This window comes from Harpia harpyja, chromosome 5 (genome assembly GCF_026419915.1).
Source record: "Harpia harpyja isolate bHarHar1 chromosome 5, bHarHar1 primary haplotype, whole genome shotgun sequence".
NCBI lineage: Eukaryota > Metazoa > Chordata > Aves > Accipitriformes > Accipitridae > Harpia > Harpia harpyja.
The window spans coordinates 31,950,043-31,973,886 of NC_068944.1; the positions used below are offsets into that span (position 1 = coordinate 31,950,043).

Consider the following 23,844-nt stretch of genomic DNA (forward strand, 5'->3'; position numbering starts at 1 on the left):
AGCAGAGGATGAAATCCTAAGCAACAGCCTCAGTCTGTTGGTGGGTTTTTAGATGATAGTCTTCAGCTTTCAGAGTAAAAAGTACCAGCTGACACTCAAACAGAGAAGAATCACATTATTCCCCAGCAGGCACATTTTTTCCCAGTATAAATGCAGGCTACTGAACAATTTTATTAGCATAATAATATAAAAATTCCTCATAGTTATAAACACATAACTTGGTGAAAGCTGTTACTCCACATCAGTATTGCTAAACTGACAACTGGAATGGTCATACCTCAGGATTTTTCAGATACAGTGGAGAAATCTTTCTTTCCCCACCTTCTCCAAAGGCATATGTTAAAGAAACTCTTTACCCTACAGTTGATTTTGTTTGGAATGGGATTTCTATAGAAGCTCTGTAGCAGACTCATATATTTTTATAAATTCCATTTCCCTCAAATACAGGGGCAGCATGTAAAGATGCAGTTAGTAGAAGAATTAAAATCCCAATTACTGTTGCCTGGGAAAATGATGACTATAATATCCTTTTGCCCATCAATAGGATGTTCTGTTCTCAAAAAGCATTTGTCCCTAGGGTTTCTGAAGCCAGGTCTAATCCATCAGCCACGGAGCACAGTTGATTAAAAAATTGTCTTCACGCAAGCCAATGGAATGCACAATGATGTAACTGTGGAGGAGGTAGCAATTCCTATGGTAGCGTGACTTCCCTCCCCAACCCAAACATAGGTTCTGATGTTTGCCCAAATATGAGCAACATGCCTCCTCTTGAGACAGTTTGGTTTTCAGCACTTCCTAAAACTAAGTTTTTCAATTGCAAACGTGAAACGGCAGAATTAATTTCTTATGCAGTTTTCTTAGAGATAGTAGATGAAATGATGGACGATAGAGGATCAGATTCATGCTGAATCCTGAAATTTTGTCTTTGTAGCTACTGTGCTCTTGAACACAGTGCTTTTTGGACTAGGAAGCCACTAGGATAACTCCTGTAGTGAGGAATGAATAGTCACTATTGTTTGAAACCTGAGTCCACATTTAGATGTTCAGTTCCTTTCTGGGAACTGAATTTCTGGCAATTCAGGGAAACCTGTTATCCTTAGCATCTTGTCTCTTGGGAGTAATATTGGATGATTCTGCTGAATATGTTCATTGCACATGGCAACATCTGGATGTGGGATAGACTCTTCTAAAAGCAGAAGGGCAGTAATGGAATAGCAGTTCGAACATAGAGTTTTGGATGACACATCAGAAAGAGATGGGTTTTCACTTTTTTGTTTGTTTGCTTGTTTTGGTGTTGTGGGTTTTTTTTTTTTTTTTTTTTCATTTCAAGTAGTTACAAAATAAAAATACTGTACCCAGGATCGAGTTTAACTTCTGTTTGTTTCATTGCCACTGGAGGGGAGTTGTAAGAATGAGAGAAGATACTGTGGAGCTTGAGGGAGAGATCTTTCTCATCTGCTTTATTTGCTGTACAGTAGAGTTAATGAGGCCTAAGAAATTGGTGGCTTAGTGATGACAGGCTGTATATTTTTAGTGGAAAATGTTGACTTCCTTTGGAATAAGGATTCACAGTTTTCAAAGCTTTGTGAAATGTTGGGTCTCAAAAGCATGCCAAGAATATAACGTGATTCAGTGCAAGCTACCAGGCTGATGTGGTTTTTGATGTCTTTGTCCAAAAAATACTATTCAACATTATTTATCATTTCACAGTGCTAGTATTGCTTTTCAAAAAGAATATTACAGTCACAGTAGTGCCCTTGATACATGCATCTGTTTTTGCTTGCTTTGGTGAACTTGTGCAATTAACTAACTCCCAAAGTGGTTTTCATTTTCAAGAGCTGATGGCAACAGTGGAGTTCCGAATTGTTCAGATTTTGCAAGTTGGGCTGTAGAGATCAAAGAGCGATGGAGGTGAATTACTTGATATATCTATGTTGGCAAAGCGTGACCGTTTATGTCAATACAAGTATAGATCTGTGTCACCCAGAGAAAATACTGAATTTTATGGATATTTTAGAGAGATTTTGTGTGTATGTTTTCCTAAGGGAGTTCTCTGTGAAGTTTCATATCTCCAGAGTGTGTGCATGCATTTTATGCTTGAGGTAGACTCTAGTCTTTAGCATATGGTAGCAATATTAATTTGTGTTTTGTAATATGGCCATTAATAAACAATCCTTCTCATCTGCTGTGGTTTCTTTAACAAAGAAGGAAGTGAACTGCTGTTGATTTTACTGGTTTGATTTTAAATCAGTATGGTCTGTCTGAAATCAGAATTAATTGTGCTATTTATTTTGGGAAAATAAGCCCCTTAAAGCACTCCAGGAATTTTTCTGTCCATCTAGTTATATAAATCTGTTTATAATTATTCCTAATAACTTTCAGTGGCAGTGAGACAGAATAATTTAAAGTTGTATTCCTATAAAAATTGTTTCTTAGAAAGAAACGTGTCTTCTGATATGTTTTATATAGGTGTCATATTTCTTGGGCTGGGAAGGTAAAAGGTAATAAAAAATTACAGAGATAGCCAATAAAATTGCTGATTTTTATAAATGATAGCCTTTCATAATAATTACCAAAACTGGTCTTGAAAAATGGAAGAGAGGAAGTTATTTTAAATGGAAGTTGTCAAAAACATTTTTAACATGCTCTTTTTGCTAAGTAATTCTAATTCTATCATTCATGTTAACACTGTCTGAACACTCACTAAGGACGTCTTATCTTCAGAAACCCAGCTGCTCTTCCAGCTCATAACCTAACAGTTTATGGCTTAATGGTTGCTTTTTGCTTTATTCCTTCACTCAGCCCTGGCCCTTGAAGAAGCCAATTTAAAGAATGGAGCCTGATTATTCTCCACTAAATGGAAATGCCTCCTGTAGGCTTAAAACTGCTCTTGTTCTCTTCTACTGTAGCAATAATGGTGTATCCTCTTTATTTGCTTCCCAAATATTTTTCCTTCATCTGTCGCATTCTTTCAGCGTTCTTTTTTCCTCTCCAGCCTGTGGTTTATTTTTAGCATTCTTTTCTGATAAAGCTTTTCAAGCGAACATGGATCTGATAATATTCATGCATCTTCAGTGCTTAAGGACAAAGTAGTTGCAGCTTTCCAAAGTTGTATGTAGGTACAAAGACCACTGGATCTTCTTGAATTTGTTTTTCTTTTACTGTGTTCTTTGGTTTCCATAGCAGAAATGCCTACTGTGTTCTTAAGGCATTGTTTTCTTCATTAGGATCATCAGTGTTCATTTCAAACACTTACATATTTTTCTGTCATATTTTCCCTTTCTTTTACTTCTGACCCATTCAGAGAAAAACAGTTGGACCATATATCCATATAAATGAACAAATAAATAAATACAATTTTCTGAGGTCACAGGCACTGTAGTATAGTGAGACTTTGACACAGATTGATTTAAATCACTAAGTAGCAGAACATGTTTTAAAGAATAAATTTATTCATTGTCTCATATTTGTATTTCATTTCCTACAGAAAAGTCAATTCATATTGTTTTGTAAACAATATCTTGATTATCCTCTAAATGAAGCCTGTATATCAATTTTAGTATTATTTTTTGCTATTAAAGTGAATAGACTGTATAAGTTATTAAGCAATTCTATAAATTAACATAACATTTAGATTTTTAATATTTGTATCTTCTACTTTTGGAAAATAGGCAATGACATCTTTTGTTTACTAGATGGTTAGGTTTATAGCCATGATTTGTATCAAGCTGGTTTTAATGGAAATGGAAATTTAATTAAAACATGGAAAACAATATTTAAAAGAGCTTCTTACTATTTTAAGCTACTAGATATATGAAGGAAAATATTCATAATGTACATAATATATTTTAGAAAGGAAGTATCATTTGTTGTTAATAAATGAAGTTGACTCTCTCTAATCACCATGTCATTTAAAAATTTTTAAGCAGTGGATTTCAGTCTCACATATCTATTTCTTTAATCATAGACTACAGGAAAATGTTTGGTTTTCAAAACTCTGAAGGACCTAGGTTTGGGTTGCACTAAACCAAACCAGCCTAGAGTGAGGTATTCCTTCTGTACCTGCAGAAGAGATTACAGCAATGGAAAGCTATTTATTGTTTCAGTGGGTTTCAGTTCCAGTTGCTTCGCCCATTAGAACAATGCCTGTTCCTTGGTTTAACTTTGTTGTCAAAGCTTTGAAGAAACAGAAGCAAAAGAAACCAATACACCGATAATATTTTTATGTAAATTTATGTAATGATAGAAATAAGAAGTATGGCCTCTAATAGACCCTGTCAGAATTTCAGGGTTTATTGTTAAAAGAAAAAAGATTGAAAGCACAAAATTATTTTTATGTTTATTTTTATTCCTGTGCTGTATCATGACTTTGACATTAAGGGTTATAGTGTTGAACATCATCAGTTAGTGTTGCCAAACCTCTCTAGGATGAAATTTATCACCAAAATAAATAGGAGAGACTCTTGGATAATGTCCTAGATCAGAGTAATGAAAATCAGAATTTCCCAACTGAACAAGAAGGTAGTAGGAGTTGCAATCACCCTGGAGAACAGGAATAAGTTTTTCATGACAAGTCGTGTTGCATCCTCTTTTAGGAGGTACAGTTAAGTATATAACAATTTCCATTCTCTAGGCATTTTTAAATTTCTTCTGTTCTCCTCTCCTTGACTCTGGGGTTTGTGTGCTCACACTATTTCTGTTTTTTTATTCAGTTCTTTGACTGTCAGACTTTGCCAGAAAACAGCAAAAAAATTCTCTTTGAAAGAAAAGAGCTGGGTAATTTGAAATGTCATGTTTTTATTTTGGTGTAGGTGTTCTTTGTCTCGGGAGCTTGGCTTTTGCAGTGATTTAGATTATATAAACCAGCTATTTTTTGTTTTCTGCTGACACTTTGCTGGTCCTTTAAGTTGGATCAATCTTTTCCACATGATGAGCAGAGTTTACTATCAAAAAAGACAACTTAAAAGAGAAGTGGGCTAGTGCAGTCGGTAGAGTATGGGACTCTTAATCCCGGGGTTGTAGGTTCGAGCCCCACAATGCCAAAAAGGACTGTGGTGGGTTGACCCTGGCTGGATGCCAGGTGCCCACCAAAGCTGCTCTATCAGTCTTCTTTCTCAAGAGGATGGGGAGAGAAAATATAACGGAAGGCTTATGGGTCGAGATAAGGGCAGGGAGAGATCACACAGCAATTACCGTCACGGGCAAAACAGACTTGACTTGGGGAAATTAGTTTACTACCAATCAAATAAAAGTAGGATAACAAGAAATAAAACCAAATCTTAAAACACCTTCCCACACCCCTTTTCCTTCCTGGGCTTAACTCCACTCCCAATTTTGTCTACCTCCTCCCACAGCAGCACAGGGGGACGGGGAATGGGGGTTGGGGTCAGTTCCTCACATGTTGTCTTTGCTGCTCCTTCCTTCTCAGGGGCAGGACTCCTCACACTCTTCTCCTGCTCCAGCATGGGGTCCTTCCCATGGGAGACAGTCCTCCACGAACTTCTCCGGCGTGGGCCCTTCCCACGAGCTGCAGTTCTTCACGAACTGCTCCAGTGTGGGTCCCAGTGCGGGCTTCGCACGGGGTCACAGCCTCCTTCGGGCACCCACCTGCTCCGGCGTGGGGTCCTCCATGGGCTGCAGGTGGATTCTGCTCCACTGTGGACCTCCATGGGCTGCAGGGGGACAGCCTGCCTCACCATGGTCTTCCCCACAGGCTGAAGGGGAATCTCTGCTCCAGTGCCTGGAGCACCTCCTCCCCCTCCTTCTTCACTGACCTGGGTGTCTGCAGGGTTGTTTCTCTCACATGTTCTCACTCCTCTCTCCAGCTGCTGTTCCACAGCAGTTTTTCCCCTCGCTTCTTAAATCTGTTCTCCCAGAGGCGCTACCACTGTCACTGATGGGCTCAGCCTTGGCCAGCAGCGGGTCCGTCTTGGAGCCAGCTGACGTTGGCTGTGTCAGACATGGGAGAAGCTTCTAGCAGCTTCTCACAGAAGCCACCCCTGTAGTCCTCCCCGATACTAAAACCTTGCCACACAAACCCAACAGATTCCACGCCTCACGTCTGTGAATCACATATTTAAGAATTATCATTAAAATCCACATTCATCACACAATCTTCACAAACTTCACTCACATCAATAAAAAAGAATTCCCCCCACCAAAATAAAAATAGCATAATCACAACAACAAACGAAAGTGGGGAATTTACACGCACAATCTACCCCTCGTCCCTTCACCACAATTACAACAATCGAAATTACCCATGATCATTCTGCTCCCTAACATCATTTGGTCCACGTTTTGCCCATTACCTCTCCCAATTACTATCCTTATCTCAAATTCCTCATGCCCCACATTGGGTGCCAAAAAGGACTGTGGTGGGTTGACCATGGCTGGATGCCAGATGCCCACCACGCTGCTTTGTCACTCCCCTCAGCAGGATGGGGAGGGGAGAAAATTAGATGGAAAAAAACTTGTGGGTCAAAATAAAGGAATTTTAATAAAGCAGAAGCAAAGGCCATGTGCAGAAACAAAGGCAAACAAAAGATTGATTCTCTACTCCCCATCAGCATGTGATGTCCAGCCACTTCCCAGGAAGCAGGCCTTCAATACGCATAGCGGTTGCTCCGAAAGACAAACATTGTAATCCTCCTCCTTTCTCCTAGCTTTTATTGCTGAGCAGATGTCACATGGTATGGAATATCCCTTTGGTCAGTTTGGGTCAGCTGTCCTGGCTATGTCCCCTCCCAAGATCTTGCTCACCCTCCCAGCCTATTGGTGAGGGGGGAATGTTGGACAGACAGCCCTGATGCTGTGTGAGCACTGCTCAGCAGTAGCCAAAACACTGGTGTGTTACCAACACCTTTCTAGCTACCAATGCAGAGCACAGCACTACGAGGGCTGCTATGGGGAGAATTAACTCCATCTCACCAGACGCTATAAACTCAGAACCTGTTTTGTATTGCAGCTTCTTTGTATATTTTGACAAATCCTTCAAGTATAAGGGAAAAAAGTGACAAGTATCAGTTATAAATCTTGTGACAAAATAGGATTTGTCTTATCTGCTAATGAAAATTTTTATCTAATATGAAAATTATCTTGACATAATGCCAATACCATAAAACAGAGTGTATTCTCTGTGAGGTAAGTATTTTTTTTCTTTCAGTGTGAAAACAAATGTTTAATTTCACATGCATCTTACGGTGGCCATTAATTATTGATAACTAAATTGTCTCTATTCTATCTTTTTTTCTTACGAACATAAAGACAAAATCATTACAATATTTCTTCTATGAAACGTTGCTAAAGGCAAGGGAGTTAGAATGCTACTTCAGGTGTCTGCTCATCCCACTGAAGGATGGCATGAGAAAACCATAGGCAAACAGAAACATTGGGCTAAAATTATTTCTGGCACGTGTGTCTGCAGCTGCTTTGAGTGTCTTCAAAGTATTCTGGTAGGTGTGCGAAGTATGGCAATCCTTGGAAAACCGTATACAGCTGCAGAGCATTATAAAGGTATGTCAAACCAGCTTTGAGCAGGGCTGGAAGACAGACTTGAACTGAGTCAGCAGAGAAGAATGGAAAAAAAGCTGCTTAATTTCTGGATCCATGCTAAAGCTTTTTTAGCTGGGCTGTCTTAGGACACTAGTGAGAGTAATAGTAATGCAAGGCATTAAGAGTGGAAAGGTTTTTGCAGCCCTTTTAGTGAAGCTTGCTGACTACCAAGACTAATAGGATCCTCCAGCTATTTTCACAGCTTTCATATCTGTTTAATAAAGCTGTTTTTTTAAAACAATTAATCATATTTCCTTTTATTTTTAACCAGGAGACTTTTTCTGTGTGTCACACAACATGTATTCAAGAGGCTGTTTAATGCAAGTACTGTAGTATTTGTTCATTAAAGCATGTATTATTTAGAAGGCTGACAGGTAGCAGTGTGTATTACCTGAGAGACCAGAATTCCTCTTTGCAGATTATTCCAGTCTACCCATTAAACAGGAAAGTGTGAGTTCTTAGCTTTACCAAGAAGTACTTATAAAATAGATGAGTCTGGCTCCTAAGAAGCCATTACAATCTGGCATGAAGTTACGTATTTATAAATATTTCTAGAACACAGGGTCATCAGTGTCTTTTGTATAAATACACATTAAGACACATAATAATCCACTAAAAATGTCTTGGTGAGGAAGATAATTTTTGTCTAGCTTCTGTGTGAAAACCATAGTTAAACTAAAAAGGTAGTTTCACTTACCTTTCAGGACCTGAAAGGCAAAATATGCAAGGCCTCCAGAACTGCATAGAAAGGGTATGATGAGATACAAATATTTGTGACACAATTAAATTATTTAGAGTATGGCTGGATTTTCAGCTCCTTTGGACCTCGAGATTAGTTGAATTTCTTAGAGCGAGCTTTTTGTTTTCCAGGCACTTGCCTTTTTTTTTTTTTTCTGTTCTCAGGACTTTCCGAGATAAAGGGAAGATAACCCCCATAACAGTATTCTGATTTTTTTTTTTCTTTTTATAAAGTTTGCCCAAAGCAGACATCTGAAGAAATGTCTTCCAATCGTGATTCAAGCCTTACTAATGCACCAGTGCAAAGCAAGCTAGTATCTTCCTTCCAGCAGCACACAAAGAAAGCACTTAAGCAGGTAAGCTTGTATTGACTGATAATCAATTGGCTTCCCTTCAGCATGCATGTCAGTCTTATATGAATAAGATCTCAGCAGAATTTCAAGGCATTTCTGAGGATTTTTAGTGCTTTGTTTAGTGGTGTATTGCTGGGGTTTTTTTCTTCTTTTTTTTTTTTAACCGAGGGTGCAGTCCTGCTATTTATTGTGAGTTTGATGGGTTTTTAAGTGCCTTTCAAGTAAGCAGAATTGTTTATATTATCACATCCCTGCTTTTCCTATGTAAGCATTTGTGTTGGAAATTTTATGTGAGGCTTAAAATAAAAAAAAAGATTTTGAAAGAAGTTCTGCAGATAGGTAAGAACCTGGGTATACTTGCTGTTCAGTTTTTCTTTATGGTCTGTTAAGTAATTTTTCTTTCATACTCTATTTGACACTACAGTGTATAAAAGTGGAGTAGTTTCTGGTTTTTTATTAACTTATGATTTGGATGATTTAGGTTGCATGATAAGTAGTAAAGCTTGGTAAAAGTAGCTAATTATTGAAAGCCAGGTAGTAACTGAAAGCACAACAATGTGAAAATTATTTTCCAACAGTGCCAAATTAGTTCAGCTTACAGCTGAGCAAATGAAAAAGAAAAACTAAAAAATTATAATTCCCCCCAAATTATCATTATCTCCTCTCAATTTTGAGTACATAGGAATTATTTTAGTCCTGTAAAGACTATAAAAAATGAAATACAACTTTTCTAAAGTGTTAGCGTAATGAGATGATGTTGTTTTAATTTTTCTCATAACTGCTCTCTTAGTTATGGTTAACGGAGGTCTAGTATTTCATGGGGTAGTTTATTGCTGAGTTGTTGATTTAGGCTTAAGTTAAGCAAAGCCTTTCCACATCTCCTCAAAACACTTAAGTCTTTCATGCGGTTTGAGTTTAAATCCACTAAAATTCATAGACCTTTATCATTCATATAAGGTTATCTTGTACTTAGAGGCTTTGGGGCCTGGAAAGGATTGTTAGATTGGGGTATCACATCTGTTTCATCAGGAAAATTGAACAGTGGGCACAAAGCAGCTCACTAACACTGTGGATAGTTGTGAAAAAGTCACTTTTTGGAAACTCTTCTATACGTGTCTTTTGCAATACATGAACTTTCTTAGGGGTGGAGGGAGTGGGCAAAGGGGAAGGAGTGGGGAAAAAGAGCAAAGCTACAAATGTTTGAACTTGTATAACTGTTTAAACTCTACCATTTGTCACTTAGCAGATGTATAGCATTAAGAATAATTTTTAAAAGGGCAAATTAATCAGAGTAGATTAATTAATATAAAAAGTCAAAACATTGATGGAAATCTTTGAAAACATTCCCTAAGGCAGTAGGGTTAAAGCAACATCAGAAAGTTAAATAATCGATAAAAAGAAATTAGTTTTAATTAAGTTGATGGTAATTAGATCCTGTACTTCAGAGTATGAGAGTATTATTACAGCTATCAGTAAAATGTTTTCTTTATGTACAGTATTAGACAAATGGACATTTGTATTGTGGAATAGTAGAGGATTTTTGCTTTGTTTTCTCTAAAGTTTCAGGTGTTGGCTACTGCCATATACATGCTGCAGATTTGATTTAATTTGATATTGTAGCAGAGGTGAATAAGCTTTAACAGTGATTTTATTTATAAAATTGCTGTTGAAAATTTATTCTTTCACTTTCCAATCTTTCTATTGCTTTTATGGATACATAGTACCGAAAATTTGTACAAAGAAGAATCTGTAGTACCTTTGAATGCACAACAAACTTTGGACAGTTGTATGCAAGCTCCTCAGACTGATACTAACTTACCAGTTCCATGCTAAAGTAACAGAATATGAGCCATCATCATGCTCTTAGCAAGTGTTTATACTATATAAACATATATATACTGTGTGTATGTCATAATGGGGTCTTCCCTAGGTACGGCTTTTTTTCTATTACTAAACAGTCTTCACAGAATGAAAACCTACAGGATAGTCTTTCAAACAGTTTCCTACTCAATTTATTTAAAAACAGTGGGTTCTTCACATTAACTTGATCTTGTGTGTATTTGTTTTGTAATCCATTAAAATTAAAGTGAGAGGCAAGTTGATAAACTGCAGTATTGCTTGCAAATCTGAGCTAGAACTAGATTTCCTCCACTGCTTATAATAGAATCACAGAATGGTTTGGGTTGGACGTGACCTTAAAGATCATCTAGTTCCAACCTCCCTGCCATGGACAGGGACACCTTCCACTACACCAGGTTGCTCAAAGCCCCATCCAACCTGGCCTTATCTACTTATTAACCACTCCAGTCATTTGCAATTCTCTTTAAAGTATTATATGCTGGATTTACATATGATTTGATTTTTAATGAATTCCAGAGGTATATTCCTGGGTTTAGATTGCAAAAAGCAATCTCACCTTTCCTTGTAACAGCCTGCATGTTAGGATGTTCTCATGAATCAAATTAGTCACAACACCGCATTTCTTGAGCTATGCTAGGAGCTTGGAGGAAAGGGCATTTTCTGAACCCTGGCTCTTGGTCTTGATTTCTCTCAGGTAGCGGTAGATCTGGGGTACTTTGCAGGGGCTAAGGAGGTTCGCAGTTGCAGTGGACTCTCACAATGTCTGTGTCACAGTTCAGACCTTATCTCCTCACCTTTCAAAGGCTGGGCTGCCATTTTGGTCTGGAAGCTTTCTAGCTTCACCACCTGCCATAGTGTCCTTGTTGGGAGAAAGGTTTTGAGTGTTTTACCACTGAGCGTGTTTCATGCTTCTGTTTCATTTTTGAGGGAGTTTCAGTTTTGCTCTTGTACAGTATCTGAGTGTAAAGTCCAACAAAATAGTTCCCCATTCATGAGGGTTTAGACAAAAGCATCTATGGTGTAGAGCTGCCTTTTATGCTTGGCTTTCTGATGGCAGATTTTACAGGTTTCTGTTTCCCTTTTGCTGTTGGAAGTGTTTGGGTATGTGTGCCCATCTGTTGCTGATCTAGTACCTTTGAAAAGAAGGTTTACGGCATGCTGTCACACGCTGATTTCCTATCAGTACTGATCAGTTCCATACTGATTTACCTCATTTTCACACTTGAGAGTTTTGGCATGCAGACCCATGTAAGGACCTCTTCCTGGGAAAGTACTGAACTACATCTGCATCTGCTAGCAGTGGTACATGGTCACACTAGTGTGTGAATTATTCTTGCTCTGGACAAGGCTAACTCCAGTATGGACATCAAGTCATGGCATAGTATCTACCATGCTCCTCTCTGGTCCGGTTTCTGTTCCATTGACTTGAGGTGATACTTTGTTTGGAAGTCTTCGCTGTGTACAGATTTGTCTGTATCTACCAAGATGTTCTTGGAACATTTCTCAGAAGAAACGATCATATCTGCAAACTGGCCTCATATAGGTAACACTGAGCGTGTGTGAATATCCAGGACATTGAGGTGGTTTTAGTGTCTGTTGGACTGTGATAGCCAAGTATAAGAGCACCTTGTCCATCAGTGTACCAGTTGTTTCCTGGGGCACTACCAAGAGAGGATAAAGAACTTGAAGATGCACTATAACGATGTCTGGGATGATAGTAGACCTCCCAGACATGGAAGAAAATCCTGCCTCACTTTTGGCACTTTGGAATCAGCACCAAGAAGGGTACCCATAAATTTTCTTTTGGGAGAAGAGAAGGATACTCCATTCAGACTCAGGATCTGAATACAGACCAGGACATGTCTGAGACTGTGCTGGGCATCCAGATCTCTTTGTAGAGACAGAAACTCCAGAGACAGCAGCCAAGTGGGTTTGGGAGGAGAGAAGCTCAGGAAATAAGGGAGTCTACACAAGGTATGTTGCTGCCGTGGTTTGTTTTGTTTTTTCTTAACTTTGGGCTTTGTCTGCATGCTTGGTGGCTGGGTTCATATATGGGCCACTATTTTATTCGTAAAGTGGGTAGATGCAGTTTTTTTATGGAGGAGGAAGGCACCCATTCATATGATTTGTTCTTAAAGTAGAAGTGGCAAGTCCACCCCCCTTTTTTTCCAGTAGATGCTGTCAGGCCCCAAGCAGTAAGAGAGCTATGGGGAAGTTATGGTTTGGCTCATGTATTGCTTCTGAATTATAGGACATTAGACCTGTATAGCTCCAAATAGCATTTCAGGCTGACTTTTCTAGCACAATGTAATTATTATTAGAAACCAACCTACAACCTGAAGCAACAAGAGACTAAATTTCAGAGCAGACTGGTGAACAGTGTAATTCAGCCCTGATTTACCCAAATTCACAGGTCTGGTTTATCAAGATTTCTTTGTTTTTTTAAGGACACAGGTGTCCAAGTGCCTAGGTTGGCACTGGAGGTAGAATCCTGATCTCCCTTGATGCTGGTGTGGATTTGCTTTCCTGTCTTCAGCTCAGGCACACTGCTTATCTTGCTTTGAGAGAAGAACAAGAGCAAACTCACCAGGTCCAAGTTAGGACTTCTTTCTTTGACTGCAGCCAGATGCAGGTTATGTTGAAGCATTTTGCTGTCCATAGAAAGTAATACAGTATGAGTCTGTCTGTGGTGTCTGTCCTTTGACTCACTTGAGCAGCTACTCACTCACACGTTCTGATAGAAGCCTGATATATTTGCCTGCCCTCTTTTCCCTTCCTTGCCCACAAAGAAACAAAGGTGACAGAGGAGATCATTATTATTATGTCCTTATCACTTAGAATTTGAGCAGAGGGTGTCTTCCTGAAAGGCTCTGAAAATCCAGTTTTGAATTGAGAGGTATTTTTTGTACCGAATTCCTCAGTATAGAGAGTTTGCTGCAGTTTCTCAGTGTCTCTGTTAACCATTTTCTTATGTTTCATTTCAGATGCTACAAATTTACCAAGGCCACAATTGGAGAATTCTGGCTCCCTCGCTGAAGCATTTGATCAGATGTCTGGCAACATAAGTGATGATTCTTGACACATTTTCCTGTCAACAAATGGAAAACAAGGAAAACGTTGCTTTTTGACTTCTAGAGAGACATGGGAAGGGACAGTGGAATTTACAAAATGCATTCAGGAAAATGGAAGTTCGAAGATGATAAACTAAACTGATTTTCTGTTTGCCAAGCCAAGTCTAGGGAAGAGGACAGAGAAACTATGGCAGGGAGACTGCATAATGGGGAAAAGAAGCTGGAAGAGCAAGAGTTCCAGCAGGAGCTCTTCAGGGAGTACATGCATTGCCCGAAGGCAGGCTGCACGGTATGTCCCTCTAAAGGTCCCTATGAATGGGCAGCATGTACCAGCTGCTCAACACAGTGCTTTGGTAAGACGCAAGACAATGTTTATGAGACTTTCTTCTGGGTCATCCCCATGGTCCTCAGCCCTTACCTGTGATGGAAAGAAAGGGACAGGAATCCACACAATCCCTGTATTATTTTTGTACTGCTTTTTAGTAACTAGTCCCCAGTTGCTGGGGCATTCTGCTTGTTTGTTTTTCCTCTGGGGTTGCTTGCATAGCATGCTTTTTGCAGCACTCCTGCATGTTTTCTCTTTTAATAAATGTATTTTCCAGAATCTCTTACTCTGAGAAATAACGAAGAAGAATTTTAAAGCAACTTTAGAACTGTACCGTATTGAAGTGTAGTTGCCCCTCTACCTCACTGTAGGACTGTCCCTTGCTTAAAATACATCCTGGTATGAACATTACCTTTGGTTAAATCTACCACTGGTATGTAGTAGAATCTCCTTGCCAAATATAGGTCAAAAGCGCTCTCTTTGTTCTGTTCTGTGGATGCAGTTGCTTGTTCCAAGTCTCAGACAATCAAGCTGATGATAATGGCCTAGTTCGAAGCATTGCACTTGTCTAATAATGTTTTTCTTTAAGTAACCTGGGGAACTATTTAAGATGGATTGGTCATTGCTACTGTATTAATGACAAATATCATCACTGGAGAGGAAAGTCCCAGTCAAGCTTTCCCAATGATGTTACATGATTTTTCCATACAGTGGCAGTGGGTGTCTAAGTGAATATCTTCTTCTGGGCCGTATGAAAAGAACAGCTTTTGATTTGAATAGTTATAACATGAAATTATACCCAGGTGAAAATGAATCGTGCCTTGATTTTGAAGTGCATCCTCAAAATGGTTGGGCTTTTCAGGGAAACACACGAGTTGGACCAGCTCACAACTCTGCAGAGCTCTAGGAAGCCCCCTACAAAATGCTGACAAGCAGCTATCTACAAATGCTGTTCCAGGAGCTGTTGGGTAGGTCCCCAGAAGGCTGTGTGCACAGGGTGTGTGGGCATGTGGCAGAACCCAGGCTGAAACAGGATGTCTGGCAGAAAGGCATTACGCTGTAACTGCTGACATTGGTGCAATGTAAATTGGTGCACCTGTTTCTCTGAGAAGTAAAATGACAAAACTTTTTATCTGGAGAATGGTAGTCTAGCCCTGAAGCCCCCACTGTATGCTTTGGACCTTGTGCAGAGTATGTTTGCAAATTTGACCTAATGTAAAATGTTGATTACAGTTTTAAGATTTTGTATTGACATTGCTATCTTTATTTTAGTTTGTTTTTAAACTGCTTTCTACAAACTGTTTCCTTACCTATACGTGCTTTGTTGTGCCAAGAAACACATTTCCCCATAAAACACTTTTCAGCTGATAGATATTAGTTTAATACTATACAAACAATTTAAAAAAACCCAACACTCTTCTCTTTGGAAAAAAGTGTCACTGAGTTGATGGATATGCCATCATCATCCCCTTCACATGCAAGTCAGAAAAGACACTGAACACATCACATGGTTTTTTTGTCCTTCTCTTGTTTCTGTGGTTGGGAAAGCAACAAAAATGTTTACTTTGCAGTCTACCATGATCTGCAGCAACTGTAGCTGTGAATGCATTATTGTAATCCTGTAGAAGATAGTGCTGGCTTGCAGGTGTACGGACACGCACATAAATACACACATCTCTCTGTCTCTGCATCACAAATGTCCAAGCACTTTAGTTCAATGTTGGTTAATATACAGATAAATGTTCAGTTGTTAATGTATATGGTAGTTGTACAGAAGGACCCTGACCACTACTGGGACCTAAAGAACAAATACACAGCAAGAAGTTATTTTTGTTCCAAATACAGATGTAAGTGTCACAGGGTAGGAGAATGGCATGGGACAAGAATAGATGCTTGTTCAAGACGTTACTAGCAGATTTTGAAAATAAAACCTAGGTCTCCAAACTTCTAGCCTAGTGTTCTACCACTACTCTTCATGTCCAAATGATTGGTTGTGTACACTTAACAATAGTAATGTTATGTTTGGTGTGCAAGTCTGGCTGAAAGTAAATTAATTTGCTCTATGCTTTGGAAATGGCACTTTGTACTTTGTAGCTGTTTCCAAAGGACATCCTTATTATTGTTTTAATCTTACGTTTGCATGTTTATAACTGAGTACTTTTAATGTATGTTTAATATAAGAAGTAGTGGAATCCTGAAAATAATAATGTGTTTATTCTTCATGATTTATGGTGCTTACTGTTTTATTTTAACTGCTCTGTGTATCCATGAAACAGGTTGCCACTGAGAAATTTTAATTTAATAGAGATATGGGAATTAAAGGCTGTCTAAATTTTACTAACAAAATGAGGGTGAGAGAGAGGACAAAGGCTGAATTTTATGGTGGTATTAAGTGAATCAGTGATAAACATCTTTACCAATTTGGGATCCATGACCATGATGTAGAGTTGTTATTTATTTTGTGCAATAGACTTTTCTCAGTGTATTGTAGCTTGTGTTTTTCACATGGCAGAACGGAAGAATTCTATAGCTTTACATTTCTGATCCATAATGTGTGAAATTTCAAAGGTTATGTTTCATGATATGAGTTTCAGAATGTAGACTTGACATTTATGGAACAAATAGAAATCTGGGACGATGTTGCTTAATGCAACCAAGTGTTACATATCTTTGTTGTTAGTAACTTAATTTTTAACAATCTCAGCATGTCATGCATTTAAGCTCAAACGAAAGTGGTTTTCTGCATTAATGGTTTATCTGTATGCTGCATTTTTTCATTCTGAGTTGAAAAGATGCGGGAAAGAAACATAATAAAAAAATATCCCAAGCAGCAGTAAAATCAGAGCATAGAGCTTGACATTTTGCTTCTGGTGCTCTTTTGGGGATGTATTTTTTCCCTCTCTTCAGTTACCTTTTAGTTTATATTGTTTCCTTTCATTCCTACTTCAGAGACGACTTTATTAGTTTTTACTGAAGAGAGTCAACCATTTTGTCACATGGGTGAAGAAGTCTTTACTGTGTTAAGATCAACTAAATATGAAATGATTATTCTTAAGAACAGATAGTGGTTTTCATGAAACCTCCAACACACTGCTATACTCTAGCAGGGGCATAAACTCCCTGAAAAAGAGAAGGAGACTTGCTCTTGTCACCTCTTTATAAAAAACTGCTTGGAATTAGATCGCTCTTAATTGCATGGTCCTTTTCTTCTGCCATTTATCTTCAGAGTTTGTGTTTTCTTAATACTCATCCTTTTATGTTATTTTTGAGTTCTTTGGTTGAAAATGGATTGATAGGTTACCTAAAGATTTTGGCAATAAAAATAATTTCATTGAACAAATTAATTATGCCAAGCCCTGTATAATGACCGTGGCAGTGTTATTCAACAGATGGTCACAGGTTCATTTTTATGAATGGGAATATTGGGAATTCTCCATACTCATTATGAGCGAGAGATTCACAGATGTCCTTTGCAAATCTGCTTGTGAAAGGCTGGATGTAAGTACTATATTTTTGTGGTGATTTTAAGAGGGCTTTTAATGTTTAACTTGTATACCACATGAACTTTCATTTTCTTTCTCTCCTTTTTTATTTACGTGCTGTACAGATAGGATGGTAGTAGTGTTTTACAGAATACTTCAACAGTGATCATTTCTAGTAATTTACAACTTGCAGGTTTTTTAACTCAAGCATTTAGCACTAAGTGATTGAACACATTTGAAACGTAAACTTAGAGTCTCATTAAAGAAAAATATACTTTATGTAAGCTATCATTTGTGCTATATGTGTTTATCTCTTACTTTCTGTGGTAAAAATGACACCTTATCATTTGGTAGAATCATTGGCTCTTTCTTGTAGATCTGTAGGAAGCCCAGCTAGGAGGTTATATATCTCTAAATATGGATGAGATGCAAAAGGCTGTGTCGGTAAAAGTTGTCAATGTAGTTTGTGTTAGTTACTGTTTCTGTATCTACAGTCAGGTCTGGAACCATTTTTCTTTGGAATAAGTTATAAAATTCCTCATTTTCTAAAGTGCTAGTTACAAATTTGACTCATCTACTTTGTGTTTATTCCCTTCACCAGAAGAGCCAAAACTAGAGATTTATTTGGTCATGGTGACTAGGACAGTGCTAAATTAGCTTGGTGCACTAAAAGCTCAATATAGCAAACTGTTTGGTGTGTGTTTCACTTTGAGTAATCCCATTGACTTCCCAGCTAAGTAGAATTAATCTTGGGATACAAGATTCTTGTCTTATCCTACAGTAGTCTTGTATCCTAAAATTAATATCCTTCAGGCTGAGTGTAGAGAAGTTATATATTCATCCTCAGCAGAGACTGCACAGAGTGTCTTTGGTTTATATTTAACTCCTTCTGGTGTTTAGCTTTACTAGTAACTAGGCATCAGTCGGCAATTTCTCCCTCTGCTGGGTTGCTCCTAGTGTTGTCTTGCAAAGACTTGTCAATCCAAAATTTCAGACCCTGCAGCTTTAAATTCAAAGGAGACTTTAACACAAAATTGTTGTGATTAGCTGGGAATAATATGTCCCACTAAACAGGATGACTGAGCGAAATCTCAGCCATCTCTTTACCCTGCAAATCAAATGTTAAGCTTATTTACTTGATGCTTTTATACCCTCCTCCCCTGCCTCATATCTTTCCTTTGACAAATGAAAAGATAGAGAGGCATAGGGAAGATTATTCGTCTATTTTCTGGGCAGTATAATTCATTGGTACTTTGCGTTAAAACTTTGACTTAGATTTTGATGCCCACATGGTTTTAATTTTTTTTTCCATTTTACAACCTGTATTTCAGGTGTCCATATGTGTGTAGCTTTACTGTCAGCTTAAGTTATCCCATACAGACTGATTTCCAAACTTGACTGTGGGCCCTGCGTGGTGATCGGTTCCTTGCGTTGTGAAGCTGGAGGAGAAGGGGGAGGGACTGGCAGTGAAACAGTGAATGTTAGGGAAAGAAACCCTGAAAAGCGAAAGTGTGTCAAAGGGAAATGGTGTCTTTAAGGTTTGTGCTTGATCCTCACATGTTGAGGTGCTTAGCCTATAGCTCAAAAGTGGGCTATGCCTCAAAGTAAATAGTTCTGGTAGCAACATTTGACTGCTCCCAGCTGGGTTCCCTGCTCTTGTGGCTCTGAGTGTCCAGGGAGTGCCGGGATGAGCTGCGCTGTCTTGCATTAGTGCTCTGGGAGCATGGGGTGGCCTGTGCTTCTTGGAAGTGCCAGATAAGTTGCATAAATGTGTGCTTAAGGCCCGCAAGTGGCCTTGCTGTAACATGAAAGAAGGTAAGTGGTGCACCTGGTAAAGATTGGGTACCGCTGCCCTCGCTCCAGCAGCGTGTGTCACCTAAGGTGTACAAACACTGACTACCTGTCATTGATGGAGGATACACTGCTGCTCACTTTCTGTCATTCGTGGGAGTTCAATCTAAAGCATTGAAAATCAACTGTGAGGCTTTGCAAAGAATCTACCTTTGTCACAGTGGCTGTATAAATCATTAAAATGGTATTTCCTTATGGATGCTGGCAACAAGGCTGTGGACCCTGTTAGAGGTGGAAATTGTCTTGAAGGGTCAGGAGGAGGCTGGAGGAGAACATGAGGCATCGTTTGGGCTCTTACTCATTTGTTTAGGGAGGATGACACTGAGGATGGGTGTTCTCTTTGCTCTTCATCAGGCAAATCAGGCTGTGGGGCACAACAATACAAAGTTTGGGTTGTGGTTATATTGGTATGCTGTTAGTACAGAAGTTGGCTGTCTTTTCGGTTAATTTTTAGTGGGCTATTTGTTACTGTCTTAGTGGTATTACTATTAAATAAGGATCACCTGGTTTGACACTGAGGTTGGCAGGACTGTGCATTGAGTGTCGTTTTTGGAATTTTGGGGAATTTTGGAGAAACATTAATATTTTGGAATTTTCTGTCCACAAGTCTGGCTGTGCTTCCTTAATATTAGTATGAATTTTCTGTCTCAAAAATGTGTGAAGTATAGGCTGTTCTTCATGACTTTCTGCTTGCTTCTTTGGTTCAGTGCAAATCCGACCAGCTTCCTCTCTTTGTTTGGTTTCAAGTGTTCTAATTTGCTTTTTATTGCACAGTGCTTATGTGTCTTTTAAGAAGTGTACTATAAAAGGGGTTAATCAATGAAATAGCTTTTGTGTGGTTTGGTGTATTTTATGTTGTGTAGTGTGTTATTTAGAGGAATAGAGTGATATCGATTTCTTTTTTTCTCCAGAGGTTTTTTTTTATTTTTATTTAGCTATGTGAACATTTTGTAAAGATTTTACAGATTAATTGAAGTTACAGACTTAAACCTTATAAGGCATCAGTCATTCATGCTCATAAACCTACAGGGATAATTCATATGAAATATGTTCCTTGTTGATACAGTATTACTTTAATAAATCCTCCCCAAGATCATAACACAAATCACAGTTATAAAAAGACAGTCCACAGTAAGATTGCAGAAGAATAGACAGGAGGATAGGAGAGATCTGTATTAAGTCCAGCCCATTCTGATTAATTCCAGAATTTTAATGCTTGCAAGTGTATTGATTGGGAAGTATTCATATTTGTATGTTTTAAGATCTTTTGAATCAGATATCCTTTTCTATATAAAACAGTCTGACAGGTATTTGCTATTTCTAATCTTTAAATATTTTGTATTACATTATCAACCCTGCATTCGATCCATTTATGAAACACAAAGCACTCCCATTTGTAGAGATTTATTCTTGTATCGTTTTTCCTCAGATTTGCCAGAACACCATCATGTTCGTGTTCTGAAGGTTAATGCCCAAAGTCAAGCAGACAGAAGCCAAGTGCTGCAAGGTTTCCAAGATTAGGACTGATTCCCTTCACAAAAATAAATGATTCCTGCCATGTTCAGTGATTTTGTGCAGCACTACTCACGGCTGAGTGAGTGCATCAATACTGTAGTCCTTACATGCTGTACATACTGATGACACTCTGTGTTAACTTGATTGACTGAGCAGTGTACTGGAGAGGATGCACCTGCGAGAGATGTGCAGACATATATATTTTTATTCTGGTTTTGAAACATTTATTTTACATTTTTTTTACTTGGAACTCTTAGTTTCACATTCCATGGGTTGTCATGTTGTGCTGTTAAGGTAGAGCAAACAGTTATGTGCTTCTTTGTTGTCAAAACTGTATTGGAAAAATGATCTAAGGTGCATCTTCTTTCTCTTTATAACCAAAAGCCTGATTTTATATTTTAAAGGAAAATGACATAAAGGGGGCGAGCATGAAGTCTGGCAAGTCAGTAGCTATGTAAATTATGCTTATTTTAAGAGATTCAGTTTAATGGTAGAGAAATGTCTCATGTAATTCACTTATAAGCATTATTTTTTGTTACATTTTTATGTTTTGTTATCGTTTTTGTAGGCTTTAAGACAACAGCAGAAAAGAAGAAATGGAGTCTCAATGATGGTAAACAAGACTGTTCCTCGTGTTGTTTTGACACCATTAAAGGTGTCTGATGAGCAGTCGGATTCACCTTCAGGTAAATAGCTAAAGGACCGTTTCCAAGGTCAGCTCTTGTCAGAGCCTTCCTCTGAATCATCTGTGTAGCATACAGAATTTGGAACTGCTGAAATAATATTTCCGCTTGGTGGCTTTGTTTAATGTCTTTATTTCCTTATCAAATCTGGTGTCTCAAGGATGGAGATTTTTCTTTAATAAAGAACTGAATGCACACAGTAAAATGACGATTGGTAATAGCAGCAGCTTTAAAGGAATGCAAAGTAACATTTTGTTTGGCTCTGGAACTCTAATGGAGGACCACATGCTGGTATTCAATGCCATAAAAAGGGGAGAGGGAAAAAAAAGGCAAGCTTCTCTGTGAATGTGAATTTGTGTCTCAATTCTGCATTGCAATACTCAGATCCTTTTGTTAGCTTTTCTTCTTCTGGTACCATGCTTATCACTGCAGCGTAACCTTGACCTTTAGTTCTGGTGGTTAAGTTACTTCATTTTAAGAGATTTCTATGGCTATGTTTAACACAAATTGACAGTTGTATTTCCAGGCATCTCTCTTCTATAAATGTTTCTTCACAAAGAAATGATCTTTTTTCGCCTTTAGACGGCTTTACTGCCCCATAACTTGAGGTTAAAATATTTTTAAAGATATCTCTTGGGCATTATAGGAAAATGCTATTTTTATTAGATCAGTGAACATTTTTATTGAATGCAGTGTTCAGTAAACTTTAGTTTTCAGCACTTAATTGATTTATTGAGCTTTTACTTCCATTTCCTCTGATGATGAGGAATCACATTGTGACCAGAAAGGTGTATTGCCTTGCAGCAAGTAGAGTCAATTTTTTTTAAAATCCTATTTTTGTTTTGTTTACAGTGTAGAGGGTGCTGGGGGGATTGTTGGTACAAATGCATCAGTATCATGTTCGGGGGTTTTATTTTTTCCTAAGGATCTGAATCTAAAAATGGTGAAGCAGATGGTTCTGATAAAGAGATGAAACATGGGCAAAAGTCTCCAACTGGAAAACAAACAAGCCAGCACTTAAAGAGGTTAAAAAAATCTGGTTTAGGTGAGTAGGAGTAAAATAAATATCTTACTTGTTATTGTAATACTGATATTTTTCTAAACTCTGTGATCTCTTTAAAAGTTTTATTTTTCTGGTTTATCTGTCCCTTTTTCAAACTCAGCAGCTGACCCTTTCTCAAGAAGGCATCTTTCTTTCTGGCTAACTGGAAAATCCATGGGCATTTTTTTTTCCCCCAGAATGCTTTTCTGTAGTTGCTTTTTAAAGTTTGACAGACCTAAGCAACTGCAGGCAGAAAGGTCATTTAGCAACTAGCTTCTGATTGCTGCATTATGATTTTTTTGGAGTATGGGGGCGGGGTGTAGCAAATATTCTTTCTTCCTGGTAAATTTGCTTGCAGTCTAATATGCATTTATTCCCAAAGATAATAGCATATTTGCTTACATACCTGCCCTGTTAGAAGTTAACCTTCTTTTCTTCTTTTGCATTATTCCATGTCATATAGAGATTTGGCATATCATTTTTGGTTGATTCTCTTTCTTTGGTTGATTTGTTTCTTCAGCTGGATCCTTAATTATTTTGAAGCTACACCTCTTGCAGTGGTAGATACAGTTTCTGGTTTTATTTTCTGTGGTTTTTAGAAAGATTCATGGATAATGATCTGTAATTAATGAAGAATTTTCTCTGAAGAGATGCTAAGAGTAAATTCTCAGTAGGTCCATGTGACAGGCAGATTTTCCTGCTCTGCATGAAATATAATTGGAAATGTTCCCTAAGGAGCAGAAAATGTAGTGTTCACTAAGACTCTTGTCTTGGCTAAAGTAAGGTAGAATAATTACATAACTTTATTTTTACAAAGGACTTTTTGCATTCAGCAGACTGCTGAATCATTTAAAGAAGTAATTTGCAATGTGGCCATGCTGGAAAAGTTAGCAAACAAGCATTTTGTAGTGGCTGGAACGTCCTAAAATTATTTAATGTCTGTCTTTGTGGTGATAAGATTGTTCTTCTTTAATAATGATCTGTCCTAGTTCTATTTTATAGATAGTGATTCCGTAAAATATCTTGAAGGTACTTTACTTCCTAAATATCATAGGTTGGCTGTTAAATATACTATTGCCAGTTCCTGGTGAACTGTTTCCTGCAAGTCTTATTGTATCACAGCCTCCCATGAAATTGTACTTCGTTTTGATATATGATCTTTCTGCAGATTATTCATCAATCTCAGCTGGATAGCTCGTTCTCTGTGTTGATCAAATGGCATTATTCAAAACCGAAAATACTCCTTCAGTATTACAACTTTTGCTATGCAAAGATATGTTCAATTTTAGATTATTTCCTGTAACTTTTCTCTACATTTAAGACTGAGATACATAATTTGATGTATACATTCCTCCCCATCCCCAGATATT

At 38.0% G+C, this 23,844-nt stretch overlaps 1 protein-coding gene across 1 annotated transcript in view; it reads left to right on the top strand.

The window, feature by feature from the left end:
- Positions 1-23,844, top strand: part of ASXL3 (ASXL transcriptional regulator 3) — a gene marked incomplete at its 5' end in the record, with an annotated part of 136,478 nt that overhangs the window by 63,722 nt on the left and 48,912 nt on the right. Inside the window, 3 exon segments of the mRNA XM_052788210.1 lie at positions 8,527-8,648; positions 21,318-21,435; positions 22,358-22,477. Coding sequence (XP_052644170.1) covers positions 8,527-8,648; positions 21,318-21,435; positions 22,358-22,477 — 360 coding nt within the window.